General features: G+C 36.0%; 1 protein-coding gene and 1 long non-coding RNA gene across 2 annotated transcripts in view; one reads left to right on the top strand and one right to left on the bottom strand.

Moving 5' to 3' along the window:
• Positions 1–27,871, top strand: part of LOC310901397 — a 32,516-nt gene that overhangs the window by 2,856 nt on the left and 1,789 nt on the right. The window contains exon 3 of the long non-coding RNA XR_014585763.1: positions 27,168–27,266. This is a non-coding gene — a long non-coding RNA (uncharacterized lncRNA). The remainder of the gene's footprint in view (positions 1–27,167; positions 27,267–27,871) is intronic.
• XIRP2 (xin actin binding repeat containing 2) lies at positions 548–24,629 on the bottom strand (the record flags this gene model as incomplete). The annotated part of the gene is made up of 9 exons (XM_083842194.1): positions 548–2,041; positions 2,719–2,852; positions 6,267–6,400; positions 7,109–7,181; positions 7,491–7,598; positions 14,269–14,400; positions 16,980–17,143; positions 18,393–18,480; positions 24,600–24,629. 9 exons carry the CDS (start codon positions 24,627–24,629, stop codon positions 601–603), a joined length of 2,304 nt encoding a protein of 767 aa, XP_083698320.1. The 3' UTR covers positions 548–600.

Raw genomic sequence — 27,871 nt, 5'->3', positions numbered from 1 at the left:
ATAAGTTAACACAATGAATGTGCTTAATACGTCATGGAGCAACAGCTCAGTTACAATAATAATAATAATACATACAAAAAATAGTTAAGGATATATTTTTCCTTATTTTGTGCACACCAGGTGCTTCACCTATCGACATTTTTGTAAATGATAAAGAGTAAAACTGATCTATTATCTTTCTGAAAAACTGTCATATAGTAAAATATTTCTTGCAATGTTCAGGAACATAGAAATATGTATTGTTTCAATCGGTGACTGAAAAAAAATCCTCTTTTTTGCCTCTTCATTTCCTTAAATATAAACTAAGTAAATAAAGTCTGAACAATTAACGATATATAATACACATTTTCATATGAAATCTCTGGATATTAAATTCTTCAAGAAGTACTGTAAAATAAGTGAAGAATTTTCAATTTACCACATACTTGAAAATGAGTGATAGACATAGCTGATTTCTTAGCTGTTTTGTTAATTTTTATGATAGAATTTATTTCTTTTAATTTGGTGTTCTACAGTGAGCTGCTTGGACTTGACTTTCTCTCTTGGGATGCTGGAAAAACTGTACATCTCGAGCTCAGTAAATCTCAACTTATGTTTCTGTCATTCCTGGGCACTCATGACTATTTTATCTTCCTGACAGGCATTAATATCATTCAGTTCCCTATCACAATTCCCGTCTTCTTTTGAATAGGGGCTGGAGGTGCTTTTAGTTACATCTGTGGATTCTACTAGACCAAAGTCTAAAATGAGGTAGTCTTTAAGAAAAGATGTTTTCACAGTGTCAGATAAAATAGTATTTACAGTTTTGTCGTTTCTTGATTCTTCCCCAATACATACCAAGTCACTGTCAACAGAGAGTGTTGTATTCATTGCCTCCTTTAGAACTAATATGCTATTAGTACAAGGCTTCTGACAAGTGGTATCTTTAGTAAATTGAGCAAGACTATTAGAGGTAACAGCATCTTTATCTTCTGAATTCTGTTCATCCAGTGAAACAGTTACAGTATTGCTAGAATAGCTCTCAAAAGATTCACCTATCTCAAATATTTCTTCATTTCCAGACTGATTTTGCAGTTTTTCAAAGGCATGCTGCGATGCAGTGCAAATTCCATGGCTTAGTTCTGTCACTGGGTTAGATGGAGCTGAGAGAATTGTTTCCTGCCTACAAATGTTTGGATGTGAAAACGTGGTGTAATTGTTATTGTTGTTATTGAAGTTGAACTCTTTATGATCCTTTTGGACTGCTTCTTCGTCAATGTTAGTAACCTGTACAACTCCGAAATCGTCAGTTTCATTATTTTTTTTCTCTCGCTCCTTCTCAGCACTATACCCAACCACATTATCACCCTCATTATTTTCCTTTCCACTTTCCTCCCTAATCTGTGTTCCTCCCATTTTATTCAGTTTACCTTGCACATTCTCAGTTTCATCACCTTTTCCCTTACTGCCCTTATTTTTACAGGTACCCCTAGCTTCTTTTTCAGACAGGGAGCTAAAGGCTGAGTGTTGATTTTGTTGTGCATTTATAGTGTCATTCTCCTTTTGCTCTCTCAGAGCATTTCCTTTCTGCAGATTCTTTTTATTGCCCAGAGGTTTATTGGCGTGTAAGCTAGAGCTTTCTTGCACAAAGCCTTCTGGGGGCCACTTTGGCTTATTTACTTTAGCTACTTCTTCAATAGAAAATGTTTTCTTAGGTGCTGCATCATCTGTTGGAGGAGGCCACGTCATCTTTAATTTACCTCTTTCTGTGGATTTTATTATCAAATTGTTATCCAAAATATCAGGATGGGTACCTTCAGTACCTGAGTACAAGTCTTGATCAATTTTTGTAATTAGTTTAGGATCAACAGGTGTACGATGAATGGGATTTATTTCTTCAGTGTGAGTATTACCAGCTGAGCTACATTGATCTTTAGAATTCCATAACTCTTTATGTTGCTTGTGTCCAAAACCTTCATCGTAATTTCCTTTGGATTTGAAAAGTTGCTTAAAATGAGGTTTACAATATACTTGTCCATGGAGAGATGCATAATTTCCCAAGCTGCCAAATGGAAGAAAATTTGTTTTACACTTTCATATAGCCTACATCTGCCAAGAAGTTTACACTTTACTTGGTAATTCAAGTACCCCTACATGACAGTAAATATAAAGGAAGGAAGAGTAAAAAGAGAGCAAATTCAATGGATCAGCCAATTCTGATGCCCAAAAGCTAGTGTCTAAATTCTTCAATTGCCAATTCCCATAAAATTTCTAAGTTAAACTGTTGGAAGGAGAAGAGTCATGCCTTGTGATTTAAGAAAGAACATAAACTTATTCAGTTACTGCATCATAAGCTTTCAAACAAGGTCTTCCGTAGCACTCAGGGGTTGTTGGGGATTTTTTCCACGTAATATTGAAGACCAAAGCCTCAATTTTCCTAGAAAACAGGAGGACAAACTGCCATGAAAATTTTCTTTAGCCTTTTTGTTTTCACTTAGATTTGGATTTGGCTCCCAGATGAAATAAACTAAATTTGTATAGCTAATCTCAGAAGTGTTAAATCAGAACTGCTAGCCTTTACAGTCTGTTAGAGCAGTAACCACTGCATTTCATATAGAGGTTACAAGAGTAGTTTGCTAGTGCAGGGAACCATCACCTATTGAAAATAATTTCACCAGTTGTGTATTTTTTATTCAAGTGCAGATGTTCTACGAATGAACGTGCAGTGTTAATTCTTACCTTAATTGACTGCTACAGTGGTGGCATCGGAAACACGATTTATGAAAATTTTGCTTGTCGGCCACTAAGCGTTCCATTGGATAAACTCTCTGTTGACAGAGCTTGCATATTTCATTTTCCCAAAACTGCAGTTTCTAGATGCAAATATCAGAAAGTTACAATTTGGTCTAAGCAACATATTGCAACTTATTTTTAATCGTAGAAGGTCCATGCAAATATTTTTTTGTTAAAGTTGTAGTGTTCATTTTGTTACCATGAGCTGATAGATACCAATCTGAGGGTTTCATTTTTGTTCAACTAACTGTAATGCTTTGAAAGTGGAAAAGCTATGCATCTTGTACCTTTTCAGAAATCCATACCTTTAGAAGGACTATTCAATCCACTACATAGGCACGATGTTTCCCAGGTATGTCTAATAAATGTTTTGTGAACTGGGATAGGATAATGAAAGGTTTACCAGCATAAGTGGAATTGAGTAGAACATATGTATTCTGATGAGGAGGTTTTGCTTCATTGTGCCAAAAGCACATCAGGAAGCTCCACTGCTGTGGTAACCTGCAATGTGGACACTCGTAGGGTCTAAATATGCTACAGACCTCATAATTTCTGACTACTACAGTTTTCCCTTTCAGACCTGATACTTACTTGAGTGAATTTTCAAGACTAAGTTAGCTACAATAACATCAGCTAACTATCAAATCCTTTCTTCCATTAAGCATAATTAATTATAAAGGAAACTAGTTCTCTGTAAAATACAAAGCACAGTTAGAAGGCTTATTTCATTACCAAAAAGGGCATAAAGAAATAATGGGCGATCTTTTGGTCTTGGGAACATCCATACAGCTCTACTGTCTTGATTTATGAATTGCTATGAAAGCCATATGAACAGACAAGTGAGAGCTGAGCAACTCATTGCTTGTATAAGTGCATGGATCTCCATGCTCAGTTAAGAGGATGTTGCATTATTTCAAAGGATAAGAAATCAGGTGCATTCTGTGCATTTTACTATTTCTCAAATGCAATAGTAATGCTCTTTCGAATTTTAGGTAATTCTTTGGTTCTATTTGAAATACAGTGATTACATTAGCAAAAAAGGTCTGAAACCTCCATGTCAGTATTTGTTAGGCACATATTTGACATATCACTTAAGCCAGATACCCTTGAAAAGGAAAGATAGTAAAAGATTAGCAAAACAGGAAGAGAGATGGGCAGCAGAAATTGTCTGTTAGTTTTATACCATTTCAGCCTTTTATTGTAAACCTGTTGTGCATTACTACACAACATGTGGACTGTGAATAATACTGACTCATGTCCCTCCTCTTTTGGATGTGGTTTTCCACCAGCACATTCCCATTACTGTGATCTTGGTGATCCTCCTTTGCAATTCTTTCTTTTTTTTTTTTTTCTTAATGTTAAGGCTTGTATCTTTGTTCTTTACTTCTGATTCTGGAGTTTTCAAACCATTGCACGTTTTCAGGCAGAAAAGAAATTCCTTGCTGGATCAGATGTCTTTCAAATCTTTATGATTCTTGTGGATTTCATTGATAACTTTAATCCTGGAAGCAGCAGAAGCGATTTGACTTTCGGGCTGGCACAATGGTTCCCTCACCTGTGGCTCCCGAGGCTTAGGGAGCATCTGATCCACACAGACTTCACCTGTTTGACATTTCTGATTTTGTTGTTCAAAGAAGTTTTGAACTGGAAGATCAGCTTCTCAATTGTTTGGATGTCTTAAACAATCTGTATCATTCTTTACGATTGTGTTTATGATTTTAATTCTGAAAGCAGCAGAAGTTATTGTACTTCTTGGCTGGCCCAATGGTTCCCTCACCTTTGTCTCCTGAGGCTTACGTAGTGTTGGATCCATAAAGCTCTCACTTGTCTGATGCACTGGGTCACAGTGGAAACTTCTGACTTGAATTTCCTTGGTCTCCCATTTTCACCGCTTGGATTTGTTCCCAGCAACTGCATGAAGTGACTAGGTTTCAAGCATCATTCTGTGCTTTGCACCACTTACTTCTATTATTTCCTCTTCACTAATGATTTTCTTGGTGCTAGTATTTTCAGATTCATTTCCAGACTGGCCCAGAGAGTCTCAAAAGCAGCTTTTCATGTTCCCCACCTTTATGTCTGTAATAGGCTTGACTGAGGGTTTGTCAGCTTTGTTTTCTTTTATAGCATCAGTTCAGTGGTTTTCTACAAGCCATTGGCAATGTAAAACATTTTTTTTATATGCTCTTTTTGAACAGCTTTTTTTTTACAAGTTCCACTGAACTGAAATTTACAGAGCCTAATGATTGGTTTTCAGATTTATTCTTCACAGCTGAAACATACCCATCCTGAATATCAATTTTCATTATTTGTTTAAATTTCTTGCCTTCATCACCTTGAATATTTTCAAATAAATGTTTACTGTTGGTTACGTCACCTCCTATTACTTCTTCAGGTAGAGGAGGAGGTGTGTTGTCATTATCTTCTAGAATTTCAAGAGTCTGAGTTCCAAAAATCCAGCATTTTCTGGAAATGTACATCCTTTAGAACATTTCATTTGCAGTGATTGTTTCCTCTGAATCCTCTTCAATACAAGTCTCCAAAGGCTGTGTTTCAAAAAAAAAATAAATAAATAAATAAAAATTTTGCCTTGTGCGCAACCAACTTTGATGTTTTCCTCCAAAGAGATTTCACATGCAACTTGAATTTCCATTGGGTCTGTGTTAATCACATCTAAAGGCTGTGTTGCCAACAATCAGCATGCAGTTCTGACGTCCCCTTTTTCGGTGTCTTCTCTGTGGACAATTGTACTCTCCAGTCTTTGCCTCTGACAACATAAGATGTGTGAGTTTCAAGACATGCTTCTCTTCACATTTCCTTTAATCTCTTTGAGTTTGGACTTCTGCTGCAACAAATTAACATTGTCCACTGAGTAGAGATGCCAAACTCTATCCAGCTGTTGAGTTTCTAACATGTGCCTAGTGGTTTTTACAGAACCAGCAAAAATTTCTCTGATGTGAGTTTCAGCTGATGCTTGTTCCTCATCATGGTACGTTTTATTGAAAGATTCCAGTCACTGCATTTCAAACATCCATGTGGCTGTGCGGACATGTCCTCTAGAGAATTCGAGAGTCTTGTGCATTGCTTCTGCACATTTTCTGAAGAGTGTGGATTACACTTGTTTTCATTTTTTCACAAACTGACATTTTGTGTGTTTCTGAGAAACTAGTGACAAATATTATATACATTTACAGACTGCAAACAAGGAAAGAGGAGACTGCATTCAGCAGAGGAGTACAGGAAAAGCAGAAGTGTTTACCGAGTTCTACTTTCTGTTGTGTTTGTCCCATAGTAGAAGTATTTGCTGAATTAGTAAATGTACTTATTACTACTTTATGAGCCTTTGATTCCTAAACTCCACATATTCCTACAACATTCATAGGTTTCATTTTTAATTGCAACTACATAATGAAAATAGAAATTCAGACTGACGGACCAACATGTAAACTTCCACACTTCTAATTAATATCAAGATTCCTCTTATTAAAAACACAGACCTGTCCAACTTGTGTAGGTGTTGCAGTCTCTCTGTCAGAGGGAACAACCTTTTCCTGAGCTGTCCTTTCAAACTGCTGTTTTAAAACCTGCATAGAAATCTTTGGGACATCCTCATTCATAGCTGCATTGGTTACTGCAATGGAAAGAATAATAATAATAATTAAAAAAGTGATTTTGTTTTCCTTCACCCTGCCTTTTGTGAAATTAATTTTATCAGTGAATTGTAAAACATTATTACATTAGACAAATTATACTTACCCTTGCAGAACTCTAGCAAGGCACTTGGTCATGAACAGAAATCCATAGAAAAAAGAACAGAAGAATTGTTGAGGGACACATTGCCTGCTGTTTTGCCATACCTGAATAGCCCAGGCTCAGAGTTCATTGAGGTCTTTGAATTAACCAAACGTGTGAATTCTAATACCAGGACTAAACTGCAGAAGCCGCGCATCAACATCGTGCTCATGGTCTCCAGGCCTATTCCACTTGGCTATAAATTGAGCCTTTATCATCCACAATTTTGTCTATACAGGGGCAAGCATTTGCATGTGTTTTCAGACAACTCTTAAAATGCCCAGTTCTTTCCAGCAGCTCAGCACATATTTGACGCTACCTCCTTATGCCAAGCTCCTCTCTGTGTACCAACATGTAAACCTTTTCTTAAGTCCCATTGAGATCTATGAATGTGCTTAGCTGAGGAGGGAGGCACTGAACAACTTGGAGCAATGTCCAGTATCTGTATCCTAAGAGCAGTCTCACTTTTGTGGGAGTAAAGACAGCTGCCAAGAACTTGGTTCGTTGTGCTCCTTTGTGAGCCTTTACTCTCAAGTCACTTACTTACCTGTTTCATCAGCGTGCTGCATCAATGTAGAAGCCCCATTTGTCTCCGAAGTAACTTGCTCCTCACGAGAAACCTGTGCACAAAACTTTCACTTTACTGTGGGATTTAGTGCAACATGTAAGAATATTCCATATTTCTGCCACTGTCTTTAAAACATCACAGAGAACTATGAATGGGAAACCCCATTCATTATCACATTTAAACAACACTGTGTAGGATGCCAATCAAAAACCATTGTTATGCATTGCCAAATGAGGGCGGCGATCAGCAGAACATGAAAATCTTGCTGTACCAAGTAGTGCTGGAGTGAGAGGCAAAGCAGATAAGGATCGGCATCTCAGTATACCTGCTGAATGAAATAAATCTTAATTGACAAAGTTACCTCTTGTGTTTGAAAGGCTTCCACTGGGCTTTCTTTGGAAGTCATTCCAGTGCATTCAGCTTCCCTGGTGCTGCTTGATACTGGGGGCTGAGTGGTTCTTGAGGTCTCCTAAAGACAAATACAAAGAATTGCATAATTAACAGTAATTGAGATTTTTGTTTCTGCCTTTCAAGGGCTGTCACAAATTAATTCTACTTTAAGAGGCGTAACCCCAAATGGTTCCTTTATGGTAGTGTACCATGATTCAGTTTGGGTGGGAGACAGCTGTGTGTACCTCATGACAATGTTTTTGATCCTTCAAGTTTACTGACAGAATAAGCCATAAACGTGTTTAAAAAAAAAAAAAAAAAAAAAAAGTAGGAAGATGCATAGAATTCAGGCCAATTGTGAAAAACAGCATGTTGTGTTATATTTTTAAAGGGCTTCTTTCCTATTTCATCAAGAACTGAATAATTATTTTCTTTTATTATCACCACTTTTTATTTTCTACCACTAAAGTCCACATTTACGTTTAACTCAGTGTGACGTTGTATTCTTCTTTTCCAAATCTACTAACTATAACAATATCCTCTAAAAATATTATGTTTACTTTCTCCTGTTGCCTTTCTGTGCCTCTGTTTCCTTACTCTGCTGACATATGGCATTGATGTCATAAAGTGAATACTGCTTTTCTGGTTTTTGAAAGAATTGTACTGGTCATTTCTTAAACACCTGCAGTATCTTCATTTGAATTCATTTTATTTTCTGACTTCTGATCATTTCAAAAGTTCTGCATTCTGAGACCAGAAGAGCAATTCTGATGTCTGACAGAAACATTCATCCATGTGTTCTCATCCATCATTTCTGTGGCTATTGTGTGAGCGTTCATTTTTCCCACTTTCCTTGCTGGTGTGGGTTATCAGAATACCAAGAAGATGGATCACAGTGGCACTAGAGTAAGGAAGTAGTGAGAGCTTTTTGGCAGCTATGTTGCTTAGAGTTTCAATTTGTAAGGTTTGGAGTATATTATACTAGGCCTTACAAAATTTTCCTAGTTCACAACAGTAGCTCCTTTCTTCTTAGTGTCTAATTTATCTTCCTTATCCCATGTATTATTTATATGGAATTTAAAGTCTTCCATCAAGACATGCCTGTGAATTAAATCACTACAGGAGAGACTTAAACTTACTTGGGAACCTTTTCAATATTCTGTGGACTGCAGATACTCAAGACACCTGTAATTGTTTTGTCCTTAGACAATGAGAAGAGTGTAAGAAACTGTCTCGTGGTAGCCAGAAAAAAATGATCTCATCCCCATTCTTGAGGTGAGAGAAGAATCTCAGGCCCTGTGATTCTGTGATTCTATGATTTAGTCAATTACATGCACAAGGAACCCTATGTGCTGAGAAGTTTGAGCTGTTAAAGTTAGTTGGAGCTCCAGGAGGGCAAGTCAGAGTGTGATGTACACGCGCAAGCTGTGTCAGCGTAACAGCTGAGAGAGCCACACAACATGAGGAGGTGTAGAGTTAACACCCTAGCAAGTTGAAAAGAAAATGCATTGCAAAATTTTCCATGTCTTCTCAGCTTAATGAGGATGTTTGGATGTATGTATAATATGCTCTTTGATTTTATATGGGTATGCTTTTCAATATATTTATGCATACATATGTTTTTTTCACATAATATATACTTTTCCATTCCAAAGTGAATGTTTTAGATATGTAAGTCAAGCTCTTATTACTAGAAAAACTCGTTCATGAGACATATGAAATGTTCATGATAGTCATTATGTGTCTATGGTATGGGGTATTAAAAAAGAATATAATGAGGCTTAATGTAGTCAGGAATCAAATCTAATCTGAACATCAGTAGTGCCTTATTGCTATAACTTTTGTACTGCTTATGGAGTAGTTGCCATATTGCAAAAGGTTATAATAGTTTAATGTGCCATCCATAGCTGTCTAAACTGCAGCCTAAACATTATGGGCCAGATTTTGACAATATAATTACATGGCCTAGTTCTAAGTATGAAAGGAGGAAGAGGGACTTGGAGGTCCTCATCTTTTCAGCATCTGTCACAATGGCTAATTGAAATTACATTGACAGCGGGTAAAATGCTGCTGCTTTATCCAAAACAAGTGGTAAGTAGGAAGACCCTTGGTTTCATCCCTCCTTCTGCAATGGCCAACTGCAGGATATGGATAGCATTAATTTAGTATATAGCATTAGAGTTTGTGGCAAGTTTTGTATACCACATAGATTTTGGAGAATGTCCTTAAGAATCATTTGAAGATATTCATGGGATAAAGTTGCTCTTATCTTAATAAGTTGGGCAAGTCCAGCTTCCACTACGGAACTGTAGCTGAAGATCATGATCTAGATTTAATGCTTGTTAACAGTTGTGCTTGTGGTAACTTGATCCCTTCATTTCTTTCTGCGGAATATACAATTTTGTGCATTATTAAATCAAGTAAAGTGTTTAATAACTGCAAGGCTAGACTGAACAGCATTACAAAGCCACACAACAAATTTGTTGTTGAAAACAATTCACACAGGTGCATTCAGTTAACACTTTACTATAATTGTGGAAGCTACCATGGAAAGGTAATGCTCAAAATTTCTGCTACTTTTTTTTTTCTGAATATTTCAGGGTATGTAATTGTGGAAAAGTAAAATTCAAACTTTTTTACCTGTTAGGATTTAGAAAATTTTAATATATTTTTAAAGTATTAAATGTTGTTCATGTCTGTATACATTATATAACAAGAGTGCATTTTTATTTAGGTATTCAGATTATATTACTAAAGAGAACTGTATTTACTACATGCGGTTTATATCTTAGTGGTGCATACATCAATTTTGGTGCCTGTAATAATTCATATAGAATTCTTACTGCAAAATGTGCCAAGATTTAATTTTTCATTAACTGTACTGTGTATTTTAGACCAAGGTTTTCTTTTCCTTATTGACATTTTTGCAGTTTTCCTCTATTCTGACAACAGAAAAAAATTACTTTCCCTTTCAAAAATAAAATTGTCTTGAGAATCAGATTATGTATACTCTGTTATATACATGTGTAGATAAAAACAAGTATATAAGTTTATGTATGTATGGAAAAAACAACTGATCAAGACGATCGAACGGTCCAAAACCTTGCAGAAGTACAGAAAACCTTTTACTCACTCCTATCTGAAGCATGTTTATTTTAGTTAAACTGCATTATGATAATCATATATTAACTCTGTGTGAAGTTAGCTAATATAATATCATGTACTAGCATATTTAGAACTTACTGTTCTAAATGTTCAGTTTGTACCAACTTACAGTTCTCTTCATGCAGCAGAAGTAGATTGTGACTCTTAAGTTTCAGCTGCAAAATTGTTAACAATAGAGGGACTCACTGGTGACTTACTTGGTTGTGTATTTTCATTTCTTCCTCAAAGCTATGTTCTTTCACATATTTATGTTCTTATGGTATCATCTGCACATCAGTGCTGTGAGAATCCTACAGAAATTTCTTATAAGTAATTCTGCACTTCATCTCTATGATTTGTCAGCTTTCCTTAGTTTTATGTAAATACTTATGTTGTTTTGGGTACTGTATGGAATATTTTCATTAAAAAAGTTAGGTTTTTGCCATTCACTAAAATTGTCACGTTATTCAATCTCATCCTCTGCAATCACCTGAAAATTGGCAATTGCTGCTCTAGAAATCTTAGAAAATTTGTCTGGAATGACCCTCAATGAAGGCAATTTAGCTATACCTGTGTTATTCCTGGCACAATGTACTACAGTGTTGAGTGAAAATCAGATACAACTGCCTATGTAGGAGGTTAAGCTCACTTGCCAGAAAGTGCTTGTGTCTGACACTGGATAATGAGATTTTGTCTGAGCAGCTGTTGTGCCCTTCAGAACTGTTCTAACTGTGATTTTACAGCTTCTGTGGCAAGATAAAGGAATTACTTTCATTTCCAGAGTGGTTAGTAACAGTTCTTTTCTGATTTGGAGTGTTGTATGTTTTTTGTTTTTGTTTTAAATCACTGATTTAATGCTCTGCTTATACTGTTCATCTAATTATTTTGGCAATGAAGAACAGCAACCTGTGGGTTTGATGTGTGGAATATTGTGGCCAAATTTTTTGTAATTATTTTGCTCTCTCTACATCTCAGCCTGTTGGTCATTCAGCTTCATGTTGAGCAGCTCTACCATATGCAAACATAGCTTGTACTCCAGACTGCGAGCTAGCAAACAACTCCAGGCTGGCATTTTCAGAACAGTAACACTGAAGATCACGACGTCTTCTCAGCCCAGTGGCTGTGGACAAAAGGTGTTCATGATCTGTGGTCAAGTTAAAGACCAGGTCTTTAAACAATCAGGTTGAGTTTGTGAGCACATCACAGTTCTGTCAGCTTTCAGTACTGCTCAGCATTTTGGACAAGATTTTAGTGCTTTCTACCAATAATAGGGCACCTTTCACTAGAAACAAATCTTCCTTGTAATGAAGAGAGTTATGAGTGATGACTGGCCTGAGAAAAACAAAGATAATAGTTAAATAGTACTTGCATATTTGATGTAAATATTTTGAATAACAACCCATGCACTCTTTATGCAATATTTGAGTATGGTAAAATTTTCAGCAATTTAGATTACTGTTTAAAAAATTAATTGCTTTCTTATTTAAGCTTTGATTAATGGTTTGGATTTATCCAGCTCTGGAAATCTGTGTTCAAACAACATGTTTTCTGTATTTTGCCCCAGAATTGATTCAGTGACCTCGAATAATCTTTCAGCTACCTAAGTTTATAATCCCATTTTCAATGAGAGTGCAGTTATGTTAGATATAAATGGGATTTTATGGTCTTGCAGTAAGTTATTTAATCTAAATTTAAAAGCTGTTCTATATAGTCTGATTCTATTTCCTGTGAACACGACCATTTCTGCTGATGATTTGAGAGAAAGTTCTCAACTAGACACATAGGACACACATGGATAAGTGTGCTTAGAGGTCACAGCTTTGTTGAAGAAATGAAACCATCATAGTGGCTTTGTAGAGAACTAAACCTCATTGTTAGGCCAGGAAGAATTCATCTTCATATCACGGGAATGAAACTCTGCTTCTAAGTAAGAGAAAAAGTCACATCATTTTTGTAAACAGTTCTGCATTTCTTCATCCAGTAAATGGCAGCAAGGTTGGAACACCTCACCAGAAAAGTACATGCAAACAAGTTATGTATTTGAAGTAGAAGTCAAAGTTAAAGGGAAAAATATGAATGAAAATAGAACAAAAATGAATTTACGTCCTTTTCTGAGAAGTTTTTTTCTCGGGTTTTTACACAGATATTTACCATGAAGTTAGTCAGTAAGATAACTGAGTATCTCCTATTAGCATTCATGCCAGTTGCAAGTGTAAACCTCTATAAAGCAACAAAGTTAATAGTCTCTTTGTTAATAAAAGAATACCTGAAGTCCAGGCAAAAAAAAGTCATTTAGGATTATTTTTTGCACTGTGTTTTTCTTTATGATTAATTTTTACTGTAATTAGTAAGACTGCCTAGCTAAATTAGTGTCTACCCAAAACTAGGTAGTCAGAAGAGCTGTTTTTTGAAGGAAGTTAGTCTTTGCTTTTGTGCCTTTTTTTTTTTAATTGATATTTCCTGAAATCTGAAATTTGCCTTTCTTCGTTTTTATTGTGACCTTGAATTTAATTTCTCTTTAATTTCCTGTCTCTCTTCCGTTCTTAGGTTACTCAAGCATTTCTTTCATTCACAGAATCACAGAATTGAAGGGGTTGGAAGGGACCTTGAAAGACCATCAGGTCCAACCCCCCTGCCAAAACAGGTTCCTTAGAGCAGGCTGCCCAGGTAGGTGTCCAGACAGGTCTTGAATATCTCGAGAGAAGGAGACTCCACAACCTTCATTACCTTCATGTTTACCCTTAATAGAAGGATTTCACAGTTTTTAGACTAAACTACTTGTAGAATAATCACTACAGTGATGATTAGTCTGTGGTCTTGTTTCAGCATTTAAATTAGTTACAGTTATAGTGTAGTTTTAATTCCTCCTTTTTACTTGTGCATCTTTTTCCATACTCCTCCATCTCTTCAATTGAAAAGCAGTAAAACATTACTACTATGTAAGATGGAGTTCCCTGTAATGAAGGAGTTCACATCACCCAGCAATAGATTAGGGTTTGTACAAATTCAGGTGGACTCATGTAATATTTGTTTTCTTTCCCACCGTAAGAAATATTGCTATCAGCATTACTGTGTACTAGAAGTTATCACTGCAAAATAGTGCAGTTGTACTGTGGACCAGACTGCCCTCACTAGCTCCAGAACCATGGAGGAGTGGAGAAACATGGCTTGGTGAGGATCCAGCGAGTCCCCATAAAACAATGGTTAAAACACTCTCACAGAAAGAAAGAAACTTTTCATAGGTCCTTGTTTGCAGTGACCTAGCTAATTTACTCTTTGCTTAGGCAACAAGAGCACAACAGCCATCCTCCAGATAAAATCTGCTCAACTGTGCTATTGTGTATCCTCGACGTGGCATACTGCATCATTTCTGATAACTGTGGTGGTTGTGGGTTTTGTTTGTTTTGTTATCTCATAAATCTGCTTTTAGACATGCAGATTGCAGCATGTGTACTGTAGTATATCCTCAAAGAGAAAATTCTGAGAATATGAACACTATGGAAACATTGTCTTAATTATAATGAAAATTCTTCAATGAAGCATATTTTTCCCACCAACTCTTTAGCAGGGCATATCTCTTTTAGTACTAAAAACGCCATCGTTACCTGTGCAGATTTGTGCTGGTGCTGGGAGTGAGCAAAGGTGATCTTTGAAGAGGTCATCTGCCCTTTCTCAAACTGTTTCCGCACTGCAGCCAGGCCTCCAGGCACAGTGCAGGACTTGGTTTTCTCTGAAATCTGGAGTGATAAAATAAGGCCAATTATTTTGCATCTGCAGTAAGAACATACTTCCACAAGTTGATTTTTTTTTTTAATTACTTAAGAGCAGTACACTATAATTCTTATTAATTTAAAATGGAGAATTTGGAAGCACTCAGTTATATCTGTACCCTCTTATATGCAACTTCAACTGGTATAGTCTGTAAACTATACTTATTTCAATAGTACAAATGAATTTACATTAGTATGCACAATAGATATAGTAGTAACACAATTATTTTACAGTTATCATCAAAATGCATAACATATACATACTGCTTAGATTAATTGTTAAATCTTATTGGCCTACTTTAGGACTTTTTATTTTTTGTTACATAATTAGGATCTGAAAGTTATCAAGTCCTTTTGAAATGTTACACTCTAGAATATATTTAACACTAATTACTAAATGCTTCTGTGTGAAATAGATCCTGCTGGTATAGCTGCATATTCATCTCTGCCTAACCTGCTGCCTCAGTGGTTTCCTCTGAAGTTTAGGGGTCAGTCACATATTTTTAGCCATGTAATATTCTTTATTTGCAAGAATTACACACTTATCAGCAGACAGACAGTCATAAATAGCATATCTGGCAAGTTCATAGACTACTGCACAAGAGCCATAAATTATGGTTAGGAGAACTAAAGGACTATCTATATTTGAAAAAATAAGCATGTTTGACCAGAATCTTTAACACCAACATAATAGTTCCCATGTACTTGATTGCCTGTAGCAATCACTTCAGAGCAATCCTCTGCTGTTCCATCTTCTAATTATATGTTCTGAGTTCTGTTGCCTTTGCTATTGCTACCTGGCCCTCTCTGTATTTTTTCAGTAGCTATTGCTGAAAAAAGTAGAGAGAGCTTAAAGCAGGCCTTTGTGAGATGATCCTTCTTCACCTTCTGTCACCAACAATGGTGACAAAGGTCAGAAGAGTGCCCTTGCCCTCACAGTCTCAGTTATGTCCGTTGTGTGTTGCTTCTTAGATGGTATGAGAAAAAAGCTTTAAGTATTTGAACCTATTAAACAATATGCAGGAAATAAAACATCCAGTAATTCAAAATTATCTTGTAATAAAAATTGCTAAAAAGAAAAAAAGAAGTAAATTTAGTACATAACATCTGATGAGTAAGTAAGCAAATCCTAAAAAACTGATGAAGATGGCACAATCCTATATATACATGGATATGTGAATGCAGAGAGTAATTACTTTAGTAAATGAACATTTCAGGCACACCTTGTGAGCCATTTGGAGATATTTAGAGTAGGTAAATGCAATTACGGGTCCTTTAAGGAAACATATTGATTTCCTTTAACGGAACTTAATATACTTAATATAAGAAAGGGCAAGGTGTCATAGAATGCAAATGAAGCAGTTCGTATGTTCTCAGCACAGTTCAGTTGGGTCAGGCTTCCTACAGTTCTTCCTCTTGAGGAGGGAGAGTTAATGGCAGCACTGTTGGCAGTTGTGGGAGGAGGGAATTTGAACCTTCCCAGACCAAAGAACGGCAGGAATCTGCTGCGAGTACCGAAAGGCAATTAGGAAATAAAGAAGTCAGTGGGCAGGAATTGTGTGGTTTGAAAACACCTGGACTCAGAAGGTGAGCGTGGGTGGTGGCTGCTTCCACTAAGTGGCTTCTGGGCTACCTGAGCCCCCAGGTCACTTCAGCTGCTGCAAACCACTCCTCCGAAGACCAAAGTGCAGGGTAAGACTGAGAATCCTTCTACAGCTCTTCTCACATACGGACAGAGATGCTGTCTGGTTAGGCTTAGAGCTGAATCAGACTCATTCTGTTGCACCCTGACTGACAGGAATTAACTCTGGCCTAGTTTACAGTAAGAGAAAGGTGCGTGCTTCCTGTACGCTGAAATTCCAGTGTAACAGAGGCCTTTGTTGTTCGAGCGTTGTACCAAGCCAGCATAATGCCTCGGTTTCCTGATAACAAGATGGTTGAGCTGCAACTTCCAGTTAGGATTTTCAGAGATGGTAAAAATATACTTTGTGTCCTGAAGTATTTCTGTGCCTTAGTTAGCTAATTCTATTAAAAAAAGGTACCTCTCCCTGTACCTTATCTCGAATGGCTGCTATTTTATAATGTGGTAATTTCAAATTCTTCAGTTTGAGCAGCAAGAGCTCTAAACTCACTGCGCTCCTGAATATGATTTTATTATTGGGCGATAGAGAATATTTATTGTGATAAAGAAACTGCCTCTTTCTGTCATCATGAGCAAATAGGATAACTGCATTGCTGATCTCTCATGCCTACGGTCCTCATAAGTGAAGTTCAGGCAAAGGTGGACTAAAAAGAAGACTACTTCCATGAATTAAAGGGGATTGTCCAAAAGACCAAAGGCATGTAGCATGAAAAATCTCATTTGGTAGAGACAGAGACTGATGGATGACTATGTTTGCTATGTAGTTTTCCTAATTTCAGATTTAAATTTTGATCCACCCCGTGATCCATCTGATAGCTTGCTTGTAGAAATAAAGACGGTTACAATCTGTCCCTGCACAAAGCAAATGCAGAATTAAGAAGGTAATGAGACATTGGTATCTTACATTGGCAAAGCAGCTGCTGCTCTCTGCCTTGGACACAGCAGCCTGATACAGAGCCATTTTTTCCTTCAAGGAGACATTCTCCTGAAAGTCCAGCAGTGTGTTCCCAGTCCTGGGAGGGCTCTCTTCTGGTAGTCCTCTTACAGGTTTGCGACCACCCACTGCAACTACAAACAGACATCAGAGTTGGGGGAGAGGGAGATGGGTGCATGTGTTTCAAATCTTGAAAGAAAAGCAGTAGGCAAAATGAATGGTATAGCCAACTTTTTAGCAACTGTGTCATACTTTTAATTTAGAACGTATCAAGTACGGAGAGTTTCATTTATAGAAATGTAGTTTCATTTTTAAAGTAAACACTTGAAATAAAGCATTTGCTAGAGGGATTTTACAACTGCAATTGGAAGAATCTTATAGGTCATCGAATAGTTCCTGGCTGTTTCTCAAGGACCAGCCGGTATCTCTGTGCTTTGCTTATGCAGGACTGTGCAAAAAGAGAAAACTTAGCCATGACCATATACAGGGCAAGAATTAATGCTGAATTGCCTTTTAAAAAGTTAGCATGCAAAGGTTCTTACCATTGTGACAAGGAGTTACAATTTATCTACCTGCAATTCAGGAACAGTGAATGTAGAGACAGCAGTTCAGAGTACTCCTAAAAGAGCACTACAGACTTAATAGCACTAGTCTTTTGTTGTTGTTTTTAACATACATATGAAGTTGTTAGAATTCCACATGCCCAGAAAGGTGCCTTAAATTTAGCATCAAGGTGTTTTTCCTTCTTGTTTCAGGTAAGGGGGGAAAGAGTATGCTGTGAGCATCTCTACCATCTGTAATCAGAAGCAGAAGAGGTTTAATATAAACCCGTAGGCTGGAAATTCCTCTTGACCTGCCAAGGTGTTTTGTTGTTGTTGTGTTTTTTTTTTTTTTTTTTTTTTTTTACTGTCCGTGGAAAATTGTGTTGAACAACACTGAATTTCTGTAAACAGGACACTCCTTTCCTTTTTGGGTGAAGAGGGAACTGTAAGATTTCAAGAACACGTATTTTTAGTGAAGCCACCATTATCTATTTTTTTTAATCCTTGTGCTAGTACTGCACAAATCAGAGTGCCCTAATCTTCTCTAAATCCATCTACATTCTCCTTGTCTTTGCATAATAGGAGGGAATAAATTTGTTGCAACCTGCATTTCTTCTTTAAAAAATTGCATTTTATGAGATTACAGAAACAGGTTCTAGCTGAAATAGTGTCCCCCCCAAAAAAAAACCAAACACAACCAACCAACCAACCAAACAACACAAACAAACCCCCTAAACTCTACAAAATCCAAGCATAATATTTCTTTGAATTTCTCAAAAGTGTACACCTCTCCTTTTCTGGAGTAAGTAGAGGGGGACAGCTGATTTTATTTTATCCCCACATGTATACGGTGGAACTTGGACGATGTTTTTAGGGGCTGAAGCCTGCATAGCCTTTGCCAGAGTCAATTCCTTGTTCTGGAAGCCCAACTGTAAGACATATTGTCATATATATGCATGACAAAAACACATGTTCAGTCAATCACATTTCTTCTTACCTAAATTGGCTGACTTTTCATTATTGTATTGTTTTACTAAGGCAGTGGCTGACAAGGAAAGATACAGATCAAAAATCAACCCTTTTTCTTTTGAAGTGCCCACAGTTTAGCTTTAATACTATGAAATGCTGCAACAAGAGCCTTTCCAAAATGCTATCTGTTCACCTGGCATAGAGCAGAGTGCCAGGGAAAAGGTATCCCACCAAACAGAGAGGAATGCCAGGCCACATCTAGCCTGTCTGCCTGTTTACTGTAAAACTGTTTAGCTGGCATAAGTGTTCAAGGTCCAGTTATAGCAAGCAAATATAAAAAAGCGACCTTAATCTTCTGTAAAAAACAGACGTATATGTAGACACCCATTGAAGGGTGGCTTTTAGTGTAAACTTACTCAGTTTCTTAATATTTTCACATGACCCTACTCAGAACATATATGAGGACAATCTTCTATTTAATTATCCTTATCACATGCAGTGCATTTGTATATTGGGAGAAATAATCATAGGCAAAAAAAATGCTACACTTTAAGAAAGAATAGCAGCAGTTACAATCAATGAAAGCCTGCTGGAAGGAAAAAAAATGGTTTTCAGGGAAAGTAGAAATCAGGAGAGACAGAAAATTGCTGTCCTCCAAGTGAGAAGTCTGTACATTAAACCAAATCTAACCAAAACAGTGGAGATGTTGAACACATGCTTCAGAAACAGAGGGATAGTCCCCCATAAACCATCAATATCCTTTCATTTTAAAGGTACATTGTATTGGTTAACACAGATTACTACCAGCATATTTATTAGCCTTTGCTTTAATTTTCAAGAATGTTTACAAGTTTGAAACCTTTCTTAGTATTGTTCTGATTCAGCAAGGGATTCTTAGATTCTGCCTAATCATAAGCATGTGAATAGTTTCCTCAAGTGCAATGGGAATACTCATATGCTTAAAGTTAGACATGTGATTAAATTCCTTGCTGAATAGGGGCCAATGAATTTAATGGACTGTTTTAAAAAACATTTTAATATATACATATTATTAGCCACCTGGGGAGGGAAGGTAATAGAAACTATTCTCTTGTTACCTTTAAAACAGGAAATGAAGTCTCCTTAGAAGCTAGTTGTTTTATAACATAATGCAAAACTCTTTCTGATGCTGTGAGAGTTTAAGCAATCTAAGTTCATTCATTTTGCTCTAAGCTTTTGCTCATTCAAGAGAACTCAAAAGTGTAATATCTTCTGATTCTTTTGAGGATAAATGTGTGCTTGTGATGAAATATTTTGTCAGAAGAGTCTTACATTTACCAATATGAGGTATGCCAAGAAAAAGCTGAAAACTCTGTTTTCCTTTGTCAGGTGGGTCTTAAATGATACCATCTATTTCAGAGGATATAATTATTTTATTAATGGTAACATATCAACTGTATGAAGTGAACAGACCTTGACAAGTCTTCCATGCATAATAGGACTGGAGAATTCTGGCTTTCATCCAGTTGTATCCAATGTTACATTAGCTATTCCTTATGGGCTTCTTCATGTTTTCACGATAGGTTAAACAGCAGTATGAGCATTGCCTTCATTGTTTTTCAGCGGAGACAGTAGAAGTTGTTGGTACTCAGCCATACAGCTTTCTGTAAATCTTGTTTTGATAACTCTTCTAGGAAAATAAGGCTTTGGCATAATTGAAATTTAATTTAACATTTAATAAAAAGCTCCATAGCACTTCAGTGGTTTGAGGGTTTTGCTTTTGCTGAGAAATTGAAGCATTTGGTATTGAGAACTCAAAACTCATGGTGATGAGAGAAATAATCTATGGATTAACATTATCCTATACTATTCAGTTCCTGAATATTTATTCAAGTGCATAGTTGCAGATTTCAGTGCCTAAGTTCAGTGCCACTAGAAGTTTAAGAGTTTTCTCCGCTGCTTTCAAATACTCAAATGAGTCTATAGGGAATTTGCTTCTCATAAGACTGCCTGAATGCAAAATGGGATATTATGGCTCTCACAGGAGCTCAGAAAAACATTATCCCCTATGGGTCTGTCACATTTTTAGAAAAAGCTTCATTTATAAGAGGCATGAATTGTTGAGTGTGCAGTTTTATGTAGTTCTTATGCTTTGTTATTCCTGATGGACCAAACTATGCTTCTGAAACATACTTTGCTCAATTTGCAAAAGAGGCAAAGAGAGTATGGAATGGAGCGGAGAAAGAACATCTTTAAACTGTAAGAACTTAAAAGGAGGGGGGAAAAAGGTTCCTTACAACCATATTATAAAAAGATACCTGAAAAACTTGAGAAAATGTGGAGAAGAAACAGAGAAAATATCCCCACATGGAGAAATGCAACTGTGTCTAGACGGTGGAAAAGAAAGTTATGGGGTAATATGATCATAGTGTATAAACATCCTTCCAAGAAGAAATGAGCAGGTTAAAGATCTCTTTGATTGGCTAGAAACAAAACAAAACAAACAAAAAACAACAAACAAACAAAAAGGAAGCTATCCAGTGGCTGAAAGGTACTACTCAAAGATGCTTATCCAAATTGAATATTATTTCACTATAGATTAAAACTACCATCTTTCCAAAGAAACTTCACAGCTGTTACTGCAGAATTTGCAAGTGCTACTGCTTTGAAAGGCTATTTTTCATGTATAAGTGTAAAATACTGCACAAGTTAGTTCTTTGAAATATTAGCACACACAGAATGGCAACATTTAGTAAATTTATTTATCTTTCTATTAGAGAAGTACTGTGAATTAGTTTAAAGTGAAATACGGATCAGTTCATAAAGAAACATAATTTTATGTCATGTCACCTATTCCCATGCAATTATATTTGTCCTTAATGAAAGAAGGCTAAAATGGACCTTTCTGACTTTGTTAGGTGGAAGTTAGGGAAAGAGTTGCAGAAAAGAATGATGAATGGCTATAGATTTGTGATGGGAAATAGTCTGAAGCTCATGGTCTAAACACTTAGAGTAAGGCCTGAAGAAGTAGTCCGAAGCACTGGGTAAAGAAGCAGACCAGAGGCAGACAGACAGAAGTTGTAGTGATAAACATGTCGGTTTTGGCCAGATAAAATTAGTGTAGAAAGGGGTTATACATCTAGTACAAATAAATGCCAGAAAGGATTAATTCAAAAACAAGTGGACCCTACATGACGATGTGTCATTTCTCTAGATGCTTTTTAGAACTCTGTCCCAGATTACAAACAAAACACTTGAGACGTTCTACCTGATTCTTCCTTATCTGCAACCACATAAATCAAGGATAACTCCGCTGAAGTTGATGTAATTGTAAGATTGTCAATTTAGAGACGGGAGCTAATGCCCATTAACGGCCAAGGTTTGTAAGTCTTTGCATTCATCAACTTGTATTAATTCACAAGAATATTATACAACATTTTTATTACAGAGTGAACTGAGCCGATCCTATCTTCTATTACAGTATGTCATTTTTTTTTTGGTCATTTTATGTTATTTGCAAGATTGTGACTTTCTTATTACACATTATTACTCTTTTGTAAGAGCAGGCCTCTTCAACTCAGGATTCAGCCCATTGGTTAACAATTAAACAGGTTTATTTCAAGTAATTAATTATTCCTAGTATCATTTAAGTTGTCTGAATCAGTGTTCATTGCAAGTCATTTGAAATGCAAATAACTTTCTGTAAAGCCCTGCAGCCCTAGAGACCAATGTAGACTAGCTGTAAATGACTTTAGTGAGGATCTTCTTTTATAAGCTGTACTGGGACAGATTTTTAAACAGGGCAGTGGACAAAATAGGTGTGCAATAGTGTATGCCTCATTTAAACATGCAAAATAGTTGCTGTGAGCACAGCATTATTAAAAAAACTCTAAGTTAGTATTGGCTTTGTAAAAATTTAGTAACAAGCTGCAATTTAAATAAATCAACTACAGCTCTGATTCTTCTGTCTTTTTGTCATGTCCAATATTTGTCTAGAGTTTGTAGGTAGCTGATACGTATGCACAGCATTGTGTATTGTCATCATACAGACTAATTCAGCTGATGGTTTCAACTCGACCAGCCTGTTTACTAAAAACAATATTTCTACCAAATCTGGTATTAGAAGAATGAGAAATCTAATTAAACTACAGTTCAAATTCTTCAGAGAAAACTGCCAGTTACAGTAACTTTCTCCTGTAAATCATTTTTACAGTCAATTGACAACAATCAATTTTAAAACATGCTATTGTCAGTAATTTTCCATTTTTTTGGAGACATAACCTGACTTAAGCCCAACAGATTTTTCCAGTTCATAGTAGATACTTAGAGGTATCTCTTTTGTTGCAGAGCACACTCAGAACAATTAAATGTGATACAGAACCTAGTAGTACTAGGTTGCCTGTAGTAGTACTTCTACTTGCCCGCTACTTGCATACTCCCCAAACTTATTACTTATTTTAGTTATAAACAAACTCCATGCTACAGCATCAGGCCTATGTTAAATCCATGCATAAATAAAAGATGATAATACTAGCATCCTTAGTTCATGGAGAGGTAGCACTATTTCATTGAAATTATGTGCAATTTAGGACAGTTTCAGCCCTAAGTTTTCCTCAGTTGTGTCAGTCCTTTGGTGAGAGTCCCTTTGTTTGGGGTGTGTGTTTCTTCTTCAGATACAGACCTAAGTACCATTAGCAAAGCTTTGTTATTTCAAAGCTGTATTATTTTAACAGCTTTTGTTGCAGCTGCAACTCAATGTCTCTGGAAATAGGGAGACAGTTTCACAACTCCAGGGTTTCTACAGCAGTGGTACCTTAAGAATTATTCATTTTCATGCTCACTCTTAGGCTGCAGTACACCATTCCTGTCACTTGTGCTGGTACTATTGTTTAAGAATCTGCACTGCAAATTGAAAAAGTGGCCTTCAGTGAACAACTGATCCAAGGTAAAATGAGAGAGAGAGAGAGAGAGTATTTAAGCCAGTTATATTGCCAAATCTGTGTAGAAAGTAATTTCCTTCTTAGAGCAATTTTTTGTTCTGGCCTCGAAATAATTCCTGTCTGGATTGTAGAATACAAACTATAAATGAGGAAATTTCTTACAAATATTCTTCCTCTTTGCTACATAATCTTATCTACTACTATTGTCTTTTGTTACAAAAGACTTTTCAGTGTTGTCAAATCCACAAAGTTGGATTCTCTCTCTCCGTGTTGTCATCAACCAAAACTTACTTAGACAGGTTTCCTGTCACTTACACCTCTGTGGATAAAATAAAGTTATTGCGGTTAAAAAAAGGGGGCTAGTAAAACAGGTAGTAATGTCCACAATAGAAAATAATCTTGGCTGTCAACAAAGATGATTTTGGAAGCCTAGCATGTAAAGAAAATAACTAGTTTAAAAAAGGAGACAAATTATGTCACAAAGCCAATGAACAGAGCATTTCAAACACCGTATGTAGAGAATATTTTTTTCAAAATAGCTCTATGTTTACAGTAATGATTTAACTGATAACTAATCAATACTGATTACTAAAGAAACTATCAATCCTCCTTTAAAACATCACAACAGAGATATCTGAATGTGTCACAGTTAATATACAAAGCAAGTAGTGTCAGCATTAGCTATAAGAGGTCTTGCTCATTGAGATTTACTTTCCTCTTTGATCTCCTTGAATCTGGAATTGCTAAACATGCAGGCTAAGCATTTTCTGATCAAAAATAGAGTGGAGGCAGTAATAGGTTGATACCCTATAAACAGTTTATTAATTTCATTTGGACAGTGGACAAGTCTTTTTATGTCATTATTTGGGTGATCTAATGTTTTACACAAAGTCAGATCCTAGAATCTTTGAAGTCAGAGTGATTTGCTATTAGCCACAATTATCTTGCATTTTTATCCTTTGACTTTAGAATGAATATTATTGTAGCTTTAAAATTTCTAGATGCTTCTAGATGCAGGGTCACAGGATCAGGATTAAAGAAAAATAAAGGTTTGTTGACTCTTACAGTGTTACAAGATGCAGGTTTATGACTTGCCTTGTTGTAAACATAACGAGTAGCCCTTTCCAGTATATTTCTCAGAATAGTAAATCTCCTCCAACCTGAGCTTCCAGGCAGTCTCCAAATGCCATTATGGAACCTGCTCTCAGTGACTGTAACAGTAAGTTGATGTGTGTCCGGGACTAGGTTCAAACAAATATCAGATTCCCTTCCCTTGTGTCACTTCATTTCACCAAGATGAAACTTTTATTCAAGTCATAAAATATATATAGTATATGGCTTAAGGAAAGTTGACTAAAATATTGATCTTACCACTGAGGTGGAAAAAACAGGCCCAGCCCAATGAGTTTCAGTTAATCTATGTGACACCTCCATTCTTCTCTCTCTGCAGTATTAATGACATAATGTTTGTGTTACGAGTGTTCTTCATTCCTGATCTGATTCTGGTTGTTTGTTTAAAAACTGCATTCAGCTACAGCATTACAAGTCTCTAATAATGAATGCAAGTATTTCGAAGAGCACATAGAGAGATAACCAACTCTTACATATGTCAGTGTGATTTATTATCCTTGTTTTACTGGGTTAGAATCTGAAAAATGGAGGGAGATTGACGTTTGAAATAAGTCATTGAAATCTCCACAGAAGAAAGAAATTGATAGTGAAACAACAGAGCCATGTTTATGAAACTACTTTTCCTGTGACCCACCTTTAAAGAGAACTCTATTATTTATCTCCTGATCTCTGTCTGAAGCTGCAAACACCTCCTCCAAAGGTTTTGAGGAGAGGGTTCTATTTTGTACCTCAGTGAATATCTCTCTTTACTTTCCACAATGTGAGAAAAGCTGTGCTAGAGGGACAGTATGTGCCTATTATGTAGGATTTGTCAACCTAACAGGCGGTCTTGGTTCAAATTCCAGTCTATGCTTCTTGTGCACTGACCGTGAGAAAGAAGAAATGTGTTACTGCAGCTTCAACATACTTAACCATTTTAGCTTCCCTCTTCAGTACAGCATTGAAATTAACTTTATCTATATTGACATTTAAGGTGTTTGGTTTTCCATAATGAAGACAGCAGTTGAGGTGACACTGAGTGAAATGCTTCAACATTTATAAATAGACAATGTCAGGCAAGGGCTTGCTTCCCAGTGGTTGATTATCAAAAGAAATACAAAGGCACAAAAAGTTGGGCAGAATTCAACCTTAATTTACATCAGGTTTTTCCATTGGCTCTCTTGTTCTCCCTGGGTTGAAGAAAATCCTTACAAAGAAAATTATTTTAATGTTAAATGTAAGAACTCATTCTCCAAACAGTGAACTGGTAACAGTAATGGCTGAGAGGCACAGCTTTTATGAGCACTTTTTTTTTTACTATTTATAAGAACACATGCCCTGAAAACGTTCACAGTTCTAATTCTAAAAATAGTATACATTGTTTTTAAAAATACTTATGTTATAAAAGTATTTCTGTTCTCATGTAATCATCTGAAAATAAACAAGCATTCATTAAAAGGCACCAACAACAAATTCCTACATAAAGTCTAAAAACTAGTTTTACTGTAAAGGTTCAGTTGAAAGGAGCATACTAGAAACATGCAGTATTTTCAACCTGCCATTCTGAATCAGACTTTATCCCTTTTCATTCTAATATCAGGAATTAAAAATAACATGGGAAGAATCTGAGTGATCTGAATTTTTATAGTCTTCATCATGCTTCCAGATTATGCAGCTCTTGAAGAATTGTTTGGTTCTGGAGGTTAGGACTGATGGAGGTACATACAGCAGATTATTATAGTCTCTCATTGTGCCCTGAGAGACTTCTTCTTTTAACTTTTAGCTTGCATACCCACCTACATATTGGCAGTTTGTCAGCTATTCAAATCTTGACTTTGTATCATGTCATCAATATAAATTGCAATTTTTAAATATTTTTTTCACCAGTTTTCCATATATTACGGGCCTAACTTCCATCAATTTGATCTTCCAGTTTTCCACAATCCACTGGCATGATACTAAGCTCAACAAATGCTGCCGTGAAACATTAGGACTACATTAGGGTTACAGTGCAAAGTGATAAATAATAATGAACTTTTCCACTAATAATATCTAATTTTAAAATTAAAAATCTGCACTCAAGATAGCTTCAGAATACCTGCATCTGTTTGCCATTTTAAGTTCTGTCTTAACTGGATCTAACATTACACTCCTTAGGTCATAGCATACACAGAGTCTTGGATTTCTATCTCCTAGGTAACTTTTCTTGCTTTTCCCTGAGTTTTGAAATACTTAGCCAAAAAAATACTGATCTGGGTAATATAATCTAACAATACATCTATAAACCTTACTTCAGGATTTGAAACATTTGAAGAAACATTGAAAGAGAAAACTTAAAAGAGTTCACTCAAAATTTCCAGCATGTGTTGCCAGCAACTATAATGGGAGAAGCAATAAGACCACTATTATATTAAAACCCCACTTTGTAGTTCTGAGAATATTCAGTTCTCTTCAGATTTGGTTTGTGTATTGCAGTAATATTTTCTTTTGGACATATTCATTTAAGAGGCGTGCTTTGACATAGAGGTGAACTTGCAACTCATTTTAAAAAATGGTGATGCTGGAATATGTTTTGCAAGCCCATACATACATAAGTATTTTTTTTTTCTGTACTATAGAGCATGTTGGGATAACACCTAAACACAGATTACAGAAGAGAATTGCTGAATAGATCTGAAAGATCTAAACCTAAAGGGAAGAAAATACAGGACTTTAAGGTAATAATCTTTTCAGAGTCTTCCTGAATGCTTGAATTTCTTTACATTTTATTGCAGATCAAGTTTCCTTTGCAAACAACTTGTAAAATTAGACTTGAAGCAATATAATTTTGGTCTCAAAACTAATGACATATTTCAGCCCAGAGGGCATATTTGCATCTGGGTTACAAACTCTTGAAGACAGCAGAGTGGATGATACTATTACTTAGTTCCTAAACAATACGATTTCACTTGTTTCACTATAGTTATTCCCAATTTCCCGTGGATGGATCAGCTAAGTTTATGGATAGCCAGTATAAACAACATTATGATCAAACTAAGAAAATATTAAGGGCATGAAATAAAAATAATGCTCAGGAGGCTAATCAACATATTATTATTAAAACAACACATCGCCAAATCTGAACTATCTCCACCAAAATATAAAGTCAAGTTATTGCTTTTTCATAACTGATGACTGCTGTCCGTATTTTTGATAACATATTTGTAGATTTGGGTTGTCTTCATCAGAAATTATGACAAGAATAAGTTTTAAATTATTGAGCTACAAAGACTAATAACATTTGAAAACATTCATAAATGAAAATTATATAAAATACATCCTC

This window comes from Anser anser (genome assembly GCF_964211835.1).
Source record: "Anser anser genome assembly, chromosome: 6".
Lineage (NCBI taxonomy): Eukaryota > Metazoa > Chordata > Aves > Anseriformes > Anatidae > Anser > Anser anser.
This window is presented reverse-complemented; position numbering and strand designations above follow the sequence as displayed.